Here is a 12,795-nt window from a genome sequence, read left to right on the forward strand (position 1 = left end):
ATTTTGTAGCAGTAGGGACAAGCAGGGGAGAAAATGTTTCCTCAGTGATTTCACTTGTTTCTGCCATGCTTGTATCTTGCTCAGACATGCTTATCACCACTGCAGAATCACCCTGATCATTAGTTACTATTAACAAATGACTTCCCTCTCCAGTGATAAGCCAAAGACTGTGTTTTGACACTCAAGCTTTAACAACCTAGTCATGGCTTGCTCAAATAAGCACTATCACCTCTTCAGAACAGATTCCCACAATAACAATCGTGCTCTTAATTTGTCATTAAATTTATTTTTCAAAACGTTATATCATTGCCTCTAAGGATAGAGCTCACTTTGCATCAAGTTCCTTTCCAGAAAAAGAAATCTAGTGCTGCAGATAGTCTTGCACTAGTTAATACAACTGTACTCATTAATATCAATCTGACATTAAACGATTTCCTGTTTTATGTCAATCGAAAATAATTGATTCTGTGTGCTAAGCAGCACTTTATGTCAATTACTGCTCACGCCACCATGCACCATAAGCAGATTTTCAATTAACTCAGCTATATAATTTTCTATTTTCAGGCTGGTTGCAGGGTTTGCATGTGCAACCACTACTGAGAGAAAAACAATACTCTGGGCAGACCTGCACCACAATTTAAAGTTTAGCAGCAACAAAAAGTGCCTGTAAAGTGCTGGGTTTATTTTCAGATTGAGTAAGCCTAGCAGCTTATCAGGAAGCCTCAGATATTGCTAAAAACTGACATGCAAATAAAGGTGATGTACTTTAACGTATAACATCTTTTTTTTTTTTTTTTTTCCTTTTTTTTCCCTTCAAGTTCTATTTGCCTAGCATATTCTGTGTAACACCTTTTTTTTTTTTTTTTTTTTTTTTTTTGCTAATGAGATACTTTAGAAACCCTTCCGCATAAAAGCTATCAATCCTATGCTTTCTCAGATAATTCTGCCCCTCACTATTACAGGATCCCATTCAAAATTGACCGTATTTTTCAAGTTCTCCAAAATTTTCCCCAGCTATCCCTGTTCTCTCACACAGACCCATTTTCCTGCGTAGGGTCACAGCTTTATGCTCTTAAAGACAAGGCTTCTCCCTTACTGCACAGCAGCACAAAGAAGCATCGCTCAAGTTAGGGCATTTACATGACCCCATAAGTAAATCGTCATCACTGGGGTGAGAGTCTGAGGCTTTCACCATCTGAACCAGTCTTCCTCATTCTTCCAGTTTCACCACATTACTTATTTCCTTTTGACTCGTATTATACAACAGACAATTCCTGTGGTAAAGACATAGTAAGAATTAGACTATTTTACCTTATAATCTCAGGATCCCTCTACAGTCAACATAGAGAAAGAGTATGAGGCACTTTCACAGCATGCTTGAGGACACCTGCAGAGAGCATGTAGATCTAAGCAATTCTCCAGGGAAGAGAATTAAATAAATAAATGAAAACAAACAAACAAAAAACGAACTAACACATTTTTTAAAAAAAAGGGGGGGGGGGGGGGGGGGGGCAACAGCCAGCTTTTTGTCTGTGAGGTGAAACTAAGTTTCTATGGAGTCAAATTTTGGTTTGGGGATATCCTTAGTCCTTAGTATTGCCCTTAACAGAGTTACAAACAAGGAAGGGACTGCAGGCAGGAAAAAAAAAAAGAAAAAAAAAAAGTCTTAAAGTTACTGTGCTTTGACTCATACCATTTTAGAAATACAGTTTTAGAAATACAGCTGACATGAAAGATAACTTTGATCCACCTTATCGTCTCATATCAATGAGTTCAGGCATTTTCTGATTTGCTTTGCTTTGCTCTGAAAGAACTATAAAGAGCAAGATTTGTCTTTTTTTTCTCAGAGTTTGCACAGCAGAGCTGAAAACTGGGCACTGTGGACCTCAGACTACCAAAGCAACAGTGATAGTAGTAATACATCCCTGCTTGTTGCTGCTGTTCATTTGTAAATATTCAGTCATTTACCATTTTAAGACAGAATCCAGCTAAGAAATTTGAAATTAGCTTCAAAAGGAAATAAAACATTGAACATAGCACAATTCTCCAACAGTACCATGGATCATCTTTGAGTAAAAATACTTAAGTTTAAATCAGGGGCTTGGATAGAATTCCTGCCCTCTCTGTAATTTAAATGTATATATTTACACAAACTAGAATGAAAGGCATAAAATATCTGTTTGAGAAATCTCATCCCTGTCAGATTAAACAAAACCATTGCTGTATGTTGGCAGGCTTTAAGATTTAAGCTATGTAATTTTTAAGGCAAGCTATAGACTTTTTAATGTGGCATCCATTGTAAAAGCATGCCAGGAAAGTTAATACAGCTTGGACTTTCTGCTGGCTGAGACTCCATATTCCAAACGTTTCCAGAGGAGGAAAGATTTACTGATCTTGAAGAGCAGCTTTGCTAACCTTTTATCATAGCCCAGTAGATACTAGCATTGTCCACAGCACAGGTTTCATTTCATCCCAGAGGTCCAAGATACATAACACTGCAGGTTGGTTGTTTGGGGAAGGTGTTTCTCCCTTCCCAGCTCTCCTGAAACTAATTCTGTTCCCCAAGCAATGAAGTTGCTGTTTGACTCTGGTAAAAACATGCCTGACAGAAAGACACTCCTTGCAAGCTTGCAAGACACTTCTTGCAAGCTTGACATCTCCTTTCATCTCGTACCCACCCATGCCACCTCATCTCTCACAGTACTCACAGACAGAACACAGTCTAAAAGTTGGATGTGTACGTCTGCAGTTTTGCTAAACATCTTAGAAAAACTTGAAATGTAAGCACTGGTGCAGCATTTCGCCTGGGTTTTAATGGAGTTGGGGATTAACTTTTCCCTTCCTCTCCCCCTGTTGGTTTGTTTCTAGTTACAGTGGTGCTGTTTGCAGCACTGAGACGGCAGCGGAAAAAAGAGCCTTTGATTATTTCCAAAGAAGACATCAGAGACAACATTGTCAGTTATAATGATGAAGGTGGTGGAGAGGAAGACACCCAGGCATTCGATATCGGCACGCTGAGGAATCCCGAAGCCATAGACGATAATAAACTGCGCAGAGACATTGTGCCAGAAACGCTTTTTATGCCACGGCGGACTGCGACAGCGCGAGATAACACGGATGTCAGAGATTTCATTAACCAAAGGTTAAAGGAAAACGATACAGATCCAGCAGCCCCCCCGTATGACTCGTTAGCAACCTACGCATATGAAGGTAATGGTTCTGTGGCAGAGTCCCTCAGCTCCTTGGAGTCGGTGACCACGGACGGAGATCAGGACTATGATTACCTCAGTGACTGGGGGCCACGGTTTAAAAAGCTAGCAGATATGTATGGCACGATGGACAGTGACAAAGACTCTTAATATGTTGCCTTTTTTTTTTTTTTTCCTCCCTCATTTTCGGAAACAGCATTGAGATATGTGAAGTGGCTATTTCTTTCTATTTCTCCACAGCTCTGTGAAAGGGTTCTCTATCCAACCGGTTCCAGTTGTCTAATGACTGCAGTCTGTGTGGATCAGCTGTCAGAAAACTTTTTCTAATATCATTTTATGAGCTTCCAAGAGGCAAACTTCTTATTTTTTAGTGCATCCGGTTTACTAAGCCAACCTTACAGGCACAGCAGTAGTGGAGGGGAAAAAAAAAGATCAGATGGGGAGCAATATTTTTACTTGTTCTGCTTATATTGTAAATTGGAGTATATTACTGTTTAAGCTCACTTGCTCTTTTTACTTGTATTCAGATTATTCAGCTCAGACGACTGCTCTGTCGATTGTGTATTGCACATCCCAATGTAATGAGGTACCCTAGTTTAACCTATGTATTATAGTCAAAAGTAGTGGTGATGGAATGAAGGTTTATTATACAAGTAGAGTCAGCTGAGAAAAAAACAAATGCATTTTACTCATGAGGAGGGTAGTGAGGCCTAATGGTCATTTAAATCCAAGTGTTTTTTTCAGAACTTGCCATTGCCCCCAATGCACTGAATCATAGAAACACACATATATATAGTTCATTGACTGCTATGTATATATTCTTCTGACCTAGCATTGCTGGAGAGATGTGCGTGCATGTGTGTGTGGTCAGTAACCCCAATCCAGTTCTTAAGTGGTTTCCCAGTTCTGACCCAGACTTGCCTTGTGATATGGAACAAGTCATCTAATCCAACTCCAGATTGAACCACAATTTAGAGGAAGGAGCAGAACGTAGCTGTGCTTTTCTTTGTACTTGTGCTAGTTTCCACCTGCACCGCAGTTCAGTGGTGAAGGCCACTGTGCTGGGGAGGTAGGAGTCAGGCTTTTCATATCCATCTACTTCTGCCTGTTCCCACGTGCAGGAGGGCAGCTGTAACCTCAAGGTGACTGCCACCCATTGAGTCAAAAGAAGCAAGTGTAAAGGAGGAAGGAGTGCTTTTATGTCCTAAACTCCCCTGCCAGGGTGTCTTCTGACTGATTCTCTGCCCAGTTTTGCTATCTGTAAAGTGGGGAAATAATGCCTACCTCATCAGGATGTTGCAAGAATTAGATAAGTCATTTGGAAAATACTTTACAGATGGACAATGCTGGTATTCTGCCAGAGGAAGTAATTTCTCATGCTTTTTTGGCTCCCTTCGCCCCAGCCCCATTTCAGATTCAAGCCTTTAGTGCAAAAATAAGTGAAAATCAATTATCATTCTAATGGCCTGAAAAGCAGGGTGTATAACTTTTTTTTTTTTTTTTTTTTTTTTTCATAAACAACTCAGCCAGGGTTGTTAAAGACATCACCAAAAGGTGACAGTTTAATCACGTCTTTCCATGGGTGTGCTTATCTTCTTTGCCAAGCGAAGTAATTTTTGTCCAAGGATGGGGGCAGGGAAGATGCCATAGTCTCAGGCCAGAACAATTTTCTTTACGTACGACTTACGCACCACTCACTCTTTCTGTTGGTTGTCAAACCTATACAGTGGCTACTCTTCAAATCCAGTGATCTAGAGGCTAGTTGGAGAAAACTCTAAGGGGCAGTCATGGGACATACCCAGTTCCAGGAGCTAGGAGCACCTCTTGGACCCAAAGTAGGGATATGGCCTATGGCACTGTGCCAAGGAAAGAAGAATTTTTATTTTTAATATACCTCATAAATAACTAATCTAATGTATTTTATTTTGAAACTGTATTTAATACTAGAATTACAGGCATGGATCTATTTCCTTCCTCCTCTCCCCTCGAATTTTTCGTGAATCAGTTTGAAAACTAAACAACGGCTCCAATTTACTTTAAAACATGAAGAGACAAGGGAAAAAAGTTAATAAACAGAAAATTAAAAGGGATTAAAAATTAATCCCTGGAATTCATTACTCCCAGAGAGTTAAATAAAGAGAGCAGTAAGATTCCAGAGCATGAGACACATATAAGCACGACGACATAAATGCAGGATTTGCGGTGTCCCGCAGCACTGGGAAGGATGCCTTTGTAGTGGGGAGCACCACACGCTCGCAGGCTCAGGGCAAGGCAGCTAATGGTTTACAGGTGCCCAGTGCTGCAGCTCAGATGGGTTTTCAGAGCAGAGGAGGCCAGAATTTCAGGGAGCGCTGATCCCCAGTGCCGCTGGTGGAGGCCTCTCAGGGGTCAGGTGCCCAACTCCACTGCATAGCAGGGCTGAGCCTGCACGGCAGCAGTGACACAGCCAGACCCTTCTCTTGTTCTCCTCAGGGCCTCTCTGCAATTTAAGATGATAATCTTTGAAAGCCTATCCCTTTGTAGCCTCCTAGAAATCAGTGTATCCAGGAGGCAACCTGCCTCAACCCCAGCCCTGGCACAGGAGCAGGCCGCCTGGTTTCTCAGTGGCTTTCAGACACACGGGAGGAAAAGGAGGTGCTCACAAAGGCTCCTTGCTTGGGGCTACGCTCAATCCCTGGAGACAGCGTACGCTGAGACAGCGTACCCTTCAGGGGCTCCTCGCCCTTTTTGTGAGGTCTACCTGCAGCAAATTGCCTCAAAAACTCAGGGCAGAGCTGGATGCCGAGAGCGATCAGGCCAATCGTCCCCACACCTCAGGCCAGCAAGCCACAGCAGAGGTGGCTGCCAAACCTTGCAGGCCAGGGGTTGCCCGAGCATATTCAGCCCCACAAAACCTCCCCGGCTCACAGGGGAGAGGGAACTGTGGCCACTTGGCTGGAGGCAACCCGGCCACAGCCCTGACAGGAGCAGGCACCCCGCCAGGCAGCGCCCATTACTTCCACAACAGGAGGACTGCTCACCTCCTTGTAACTACTTCCCTACCTTTGTATGGTGACTTTGTCGAATTTAGTGATTGTTAGTGGCAGTTCAAGCTCAAGTTTATTTTTTTTTTTCTGTCCTTTTTTTTATTATTATTATTTTTTATTATTATTTTTATTATTTTTTATTGAAAGCTGGTTCTATCTTGTCCACTGTGTGACACAGTAGATAACAGAGTGGCTTCTTGTGCCTGTTGTGTAAATATATTATATATAAAATTATACAGTGTCACCACAAATATGGTGCCTGAATAGCAAATGGATTCTCCTAGGAAAACTCAAGGCAAACTCCATTCAAATTCTTTATTATGCATCTAGGTTTTAAGGTCCATTTTTTCTTGCAAATTAGACAGACTTAGCATCCCTCTCACAGCAAGAAGAATTCAATTCTGTCTTTTCTTCTTGCTTGGCAGTACCACAAAGTGCAATTTATAAAATCAGTACTGCATATTAAATATTGAAAGTGCCATATTGCAGTGGATACAAAAATTCGCAGTAGTATTTCTTTGCACCTTGTTGCATGCCAGCGTGCTAGATGATAGAATTAGTATTTAACAATGCTTTCACACATCGCTAGAATTGTCATTTATAGATAAGAAAGTGTTAGATTAGGGGCTATAAAGTGGGTTTCAAGGCTGTTTTAAGCCTGCTGTTCTTACAACCACACCTATTTGAAGAGAAGAAACATTACTAGTAAATTTAGCTAAGCCAGGCAGAGATGAGCAACGCAGTTGGCTTTTAATTTGGAAATGCGTCTGATCTAACAATAGGGGAGCTATTAAAAGATACCGAGGAATTCACAGGGACCTGTTTACAAGGGAGACGTTTCCAGCCTTGCTATTGCAGAACAATAACATCTCCACACTTGAAATAGAATAGCATTTCTAACACAGCGTATTCCATCCCAACTCCCAAATCAGCCACTTTATTCCAGAAAAGGGATTTTTATTCCAGAAGAATGAATGTTTCAGGTTAAGAATCCCTCTATCCCACAGCAGCACCAGTATGTGGAGATGCAGCAAACCAGCGTGCCTGCAGACGGTGCCGACACGATTGTGCCAGGACACCTCCCCATGCAGACCGGCCCTTGGAAGAGAGCTAAGGCAAAATCTTGCAGTGAGCTCTGAACAAAGGAATTTGGGATTTTCCAGACGGCTCGACTGGCAGTACCACAGGGCTGGAATATGTTCCCAGACCTGATATGGATGGATACACTATCTAATCATAAGGAAAAAAAAAAATCTCCCACAAGAACAAGTTATCTATGTTTCAGCTATTGCTTGTAAAAAAATGTCTGGGAAAGATCCCAAGTAGAAGAGAAACACTCTACATGTAACAACAACAATATTTTCTAAATTTGTCCTAAGAAACAGATATATTTTTCTGATGATTGTTTATATTGTTAGCTGTCAGGTTCATTCTATGGAAAGGTATTTCATAGTTGTTAAACATGAATGGGAGAGGCAACTTTCAAATGCTCCAGTTTTGGAATTAACAGGCCGCATTACAAGGCACACCATTTTCCTTTCTCTGTCACGAAATAAGCTAACAAAAACCATTAACTGAATATTTCTAGTCCTACAGAAATACAGTGGTCATAAAGAAGTGGAACAGGGAGAAATGCCTTTGGGAATGTGTGTGCACATGTACAGTATGCATAAAACGAAGGGAAATAATAAAGGGAACATTGGGAGCTAGGCATGTTTCAAAGTCAGACTTAACTGTGTTGAACAGGGACAACAGTGCACAGTCACTTCTACACTTCCAGACTGCCTACAACAGCCAGAGGGAGACTGGCGTGGATGGGAAGACAGACATCATCTTTTTCAGACCAAGTAAATTAAATCAAGGCCATTTCCATGCAAATTTCTAGTTAAGAAAGTCCTTATCTCTTGATTATTAAATGTGCTAAATTTCTGCATCAGATATATCTTGATGGCCTCCTGCAGTGTTTTCAGTGAATTATGGACAGTGATTCTGAGCAGGTAACTCTCTGCAGACACCATCATGTTACCTCTTCCTGCCACCATCTGTTTCAAATCTCTCCATGTTTCATTTGGCTATAAGCAGTACTGAAGTGTTTTACAAGGCCACCGTCCCAACTGGATGCTGCCATCCCCTGCCCATTTGTGTTTCAATTAACACTGCAGTCTGAGCTCCCTTGTCAAATGAGAGCTGACAAATTAACAGCCATTATGCTATTTCTGACAAGTATGAACTATTTTGTAAGTTGTGAAAGGCAGGGTATTTTTCCAGCCCCTCTAGACCTGTGAAACAGCAGCCTTCCCCAGTAAATGTCAATGTCAGAGCCACGACATTTATTATTTTCAATTTAGCCTTCAGAAAGACTTGTTTTCTTAGAGGTTGATTCTTTATTTAAGAAAAAAAAAAAAAAAAAGGAACAAAAGTATATTTAATATCTACAGCTTCATGCTCCAGAAGAAGGGGAAAAACACAGCAGCCAACTCCATGATTTAACACCAGCCTGTCCTCTCAGCACTTTTATTTAGGCACAGCTGAGACAATCTTGATCCTGCCCATCATTTTGCAATATTATACTTTTCAGCCCATGCCTGCACTGGTCACACACTAAACACTTCCCTGAACGGTATCCAAAAGCCATGTCTAGGGTTGCAGGGAGTTCAAGAGTCAGAGACCCAGGATTTTCAGGCAGAAGAATGGAAAATGAATTGCAGGGAGTGGGAGACAGGGGGAGGTAATCAGTCACGTGCAAGGCAGGCCCACGGCACTTAAAAGCCACAAAGCTGTCATATTATACATAGAGTTACTAGATTTCAAAGGAGCTTTTACAGAAGCTGCTCTTATTTTGTTTTCTGCATGTCTTCTCTCTCTCTCAAAAAAAAAAAAAAAAAAAAAAAAGGAAAAAAGGAAAAAAAGGAGCTGCAAACTCCAAATTTTTCCTTCTGCAAATTTAATTTGACAAAGATGATGCAAGTCCAGCACATAGAGAAATCCTTTCCACTCCCATGGGCTTTTGACCTTTCCTATGAGACTGCACTATTTATGTAAATATACTTGGAGACACTTTCTATAAGCTTTTAGTTTTCTACAATCTATTACTTTAGTGTTTATTAAGGAAACAAATGTATAGTATTATTAAGCATTCAGGTGAACACAACAAAGAAACAACACTGCAAACACAAAGCTGTTCTGGATTTTGACATATGAAAACTCTTCAGAAACACTGTACTGTTTTCATTCTGTGATTACTTTCATTGCTTTGAAAATTAAACTTAAAAAAAAAAAGGCCTTATAATAAATGCTATGTGCATCTTAACTGTGTTACTGAGCTAAATCAATCTGGCAAACTCCTATTGCGATTTGTGATTTTTAAACCCTTAAAATAAATGCTTTTCGGTATTGATCTTTTTTAATTAAAAATACTTCCAAGCATAAATTGAAACTAGTGCCACCACCTGGGAAGATTTACTTGCTGGTATGCTCCAGCTACACCGTCTCTCATGATGTGTCCCCTTGAGTAGGGGAAGCCTGAGCATCGGATGGATCTGCTTACCACTGAGGAACATTTGCAGGTGACAACATTTTTCGAGATTTACACCTAGAAGCTTCCCTCTATTACAAAGGGATCCATGCTGGAATGATCATCTCTTCTGCAGCATGGGTGGGCAATTTGTTATGGTCAGATGGCAAGTGTGCACTCTCTCCCTTATATTTCTTGTTCACTGTACTGGCTTCTTTTTTGGGGGTGGGGAGCAGGGGGAAATGAAATTTAAGGATTTAATGAGAAACCAATTTGAACAACAATTTCTCACAGACAGAGTGAATTTGCCTTTTTGCAAATTGATTTTTGTAACAAGTTATTTATATGATGCTACTTAATAAATTGTTTTTTTTTTCTAACTTGCTTTTTTTTTTTCCTATTTCTCTCAAGATATGGTTTGTATTTACAAAGCAATTGTAACACTAAGCCTTCAAAAAGATTCTGCAATCACTTTGAAGTACAGAGGTAAACTGGCTCAGTCTTTAAAACACCATTTGTAAGTGTCTGGCTTGCAACATTCTGTAAAAGCAGTAGGATCGGTAGCCTGTGGTCAGTGAGGCATCCCAAAAGAGTGATATAATTTCAGAAAGCATTCATTAGTCATGCTTACTATCAAGAGGATATTAATCTATGAAAACAAGCCACATTTTGACTAGCTCTGGCTTCCTTAGAAGTCAGCAGGAGCTTTGCCTAAGTAAAGCATGTGGAATACCATCCCTGAAGGATATAAAGATCATAGAATCTACAGTGGCACTGTTCAGTTATTTGCCTTTCATTGCATGAGGTACAAAAAAAAAAAAAAGACTAAGTCTTGGTTCACTTGAGAAGAGTCCAAATGTCATTTTCAATATCTTTTTACATAAGCAGAACAACCTCCAGAGAAAATGATTCATTTTAACATTTCCTAAATAAAAGATCTGTCTACATCTCCAGAAATTTGATCATATTTAAAATCCTTCCTAAATGGAAGGACAAAGAACAGACTGGGAAAAGTTACAGCAAAGCAGTACTTCACCAAAAGCATTACTAACCAAAAAGAGCAAGTAGTATAACACTGAGATCTACCTGTAGTTTATGAATGAACTGAGGACCTTCTGTAACTGGTTAAAGGAGTTAACCTAAACATCCACCTGCAATCCTTGGTGGACCTCAAGAAGGTCTTCTGTATGATTAGCTCAGAAACAGTTTTGTTGGACACTCAATAATAGACCATAAAGTGATAAATACAGAGGTCTACATATTAACTAGAAGTTTTCATTTATTTTTGTTTCATTATCCAAACAGCAAATCACAGAAACTAAGCCCTGCACCCATCTCCTTCCCCCCAGACCTTGCAGTAAGGTCACACACTTGAGGGAGCCAGCACAGAGAGGCTACCAATGTTACTTTTGGTGTTAGAGCAGCCCTACAAGATTTCAGAAAACATCAGATTGAGTGCTCCATCTTTTAAATGAAGATGTTAGCAGCAGCAGCAGGAAGAGGAGGAGGAGGAATCCTGGTTGCCCACTGCTTGAGCAGTGGTCCAGGCTCTGCAGACCTCCACATACACAGAGGGCTGAGTGCCAGCATCAGAGCAGATGGACCCTACCACTTTTCTTTATGGGAAAGAGGAATTGGAACCATTCCTTGTTTGATTTACTGTATTAGAGAACAGCTCAATCACAGGAAAGTCAGCTAGAGGCTGGTAATTCAGCTAGAAAGCATATCTGGTTCGCAGACGGTCATTTACCAGTTTTATCTATGTAAAACGCCTCTTTCCACCCTGCCACAAGCAACACACAAACCACAAACATGCTGAAAGTTCATCATTCATTAATCCTATCAAAGTCATCACAGAGACAAGTTACGTAGGTGAGCCATTAATGGCTACAGTGTCTTAAAAAAGTTTTACCAGTCATTGCTGAATTTCAAGGGCAGCTCAAACAAGAAACCCAAGAAGAGAGCAATATGTTTCACTAAGGCTTTAATCCTTACATAGGAATTGCAGTAACGATCATTTACATGAGCAGCCAAGTGAAATCAGTGTTTTTCCCTCCAATTTTAATACCAGATGATGTTACATTTGACACTGTAAATAAAATCCAACTTTGTAGGATAAGATACAGACCATAGGGCACGGGAGAGAAAAAAAAAAAAAAAAAACCTTTAAAACCTTCCCTCTTTCTTACCAACACTGGAATATTGTCCCATTTTAAGCACAGATGGCTGTCTAGCAAACACCCATCCTCTGCATTCCCTTTTCTCCAGACTGACCATACCAACTAACAGATTCTCAGCCTCTCTCTGCCCAGTCAGCCTTTGCTTATTCCCACCAAATCAGAAAGCAAAATCCAGCACCATCAGAAGTCCCCAGCCACTCCCTGTCAATCTCAGAATTGCCCTAGTACTCATCATGCATTTTTTAAGCCATGCCTAAGCACTGAGTGCGCAGACCCCTGTACACTAGCTGTGGATCTACTTTTGGCCTTATGGGACCTCATCATGCATCTCACTTCATTTGAGCAAAAGAGAAGAGATTTACTAGGACCAGGGGAACACAGATAGGAAAGTTGTATGCAAGGGGACACATCAACCTGAATCCTCCCCCCCAGTGGGGTGGTTCTTCCTGTACAAAAAGCCAATAATCACCCATATTGAGCTTCTCTCTACCCCCTGCTAGAACTTTGCCTTTCTTCACTCAGAACTTTGCTGGCTGTCTGCTCATGCATGCATCTTAATTAATAAACAAATGAATAAATCCCCTCCTGATTGCTTTTACACGTTTTTCTAAACATCTGCTTCTACCTACATTGTTAGACAAAGCTGTTCTCTTCCACAACTCAGCTGGGGAACTTATTTCTTTCTCTCTCTCAGGACGCAATTGGGTTTTTCACGTCAATTATCTTAATTGGAAGCAAGCTTAACCCATTTCCCAATTACAGCTCCAGCTTATTAGAACAAACAAACTCTCAAACCTCCTTTAATAAAATATAATACAACCAGAAACACCCCCAAAGAACAAATGCTAACTTTGGTAACAAGACAC

The 12,795-nt window shown here is 40.6% G+C and overlaps 1 protein-coding gene across 2 annotated transcripts in view; it reads left to right on the forward strand.

Annotated features, from left to right (window-relative positions):
- Positions 1-8,654, forward strand: part of LOC137850629 (cadherin-6) — a 104,231-nt gene extending 95,577 nt beyond the window's left edge. For both annotated transcript variants that reach the window (XM_068670870.1, XM_068670869.1), the window contains one exon: positions 2,869-8,654. In XM_068670870.1, the coding sequence (XP_068526971.1) occupies positions 2,869-3,359 (491 nt within the window). In that variant the 3' untranslated portion in view covers positions 3,360-8,654. The remainder of the gene's footprint in view (positions 1-2,868) is intronic.
- The last annotated feature ends 4,141 nt before the right edge of the window (positions 8,655-12,795 follow it).

Source organism: Anas acuta, chromosome 2 (genome assembly GCF_963932015.1).
Source record: "Anas acuta chromosome 2, bAnaAcu1.1, whole genome shotgun sequence".
NCBI classification, from domain to species: domain Eukaryota; kingdom Metazoa; phylum Chordata; class Aves; order Anseriformes; family Anatidae; genus Anas; species Anas acuta.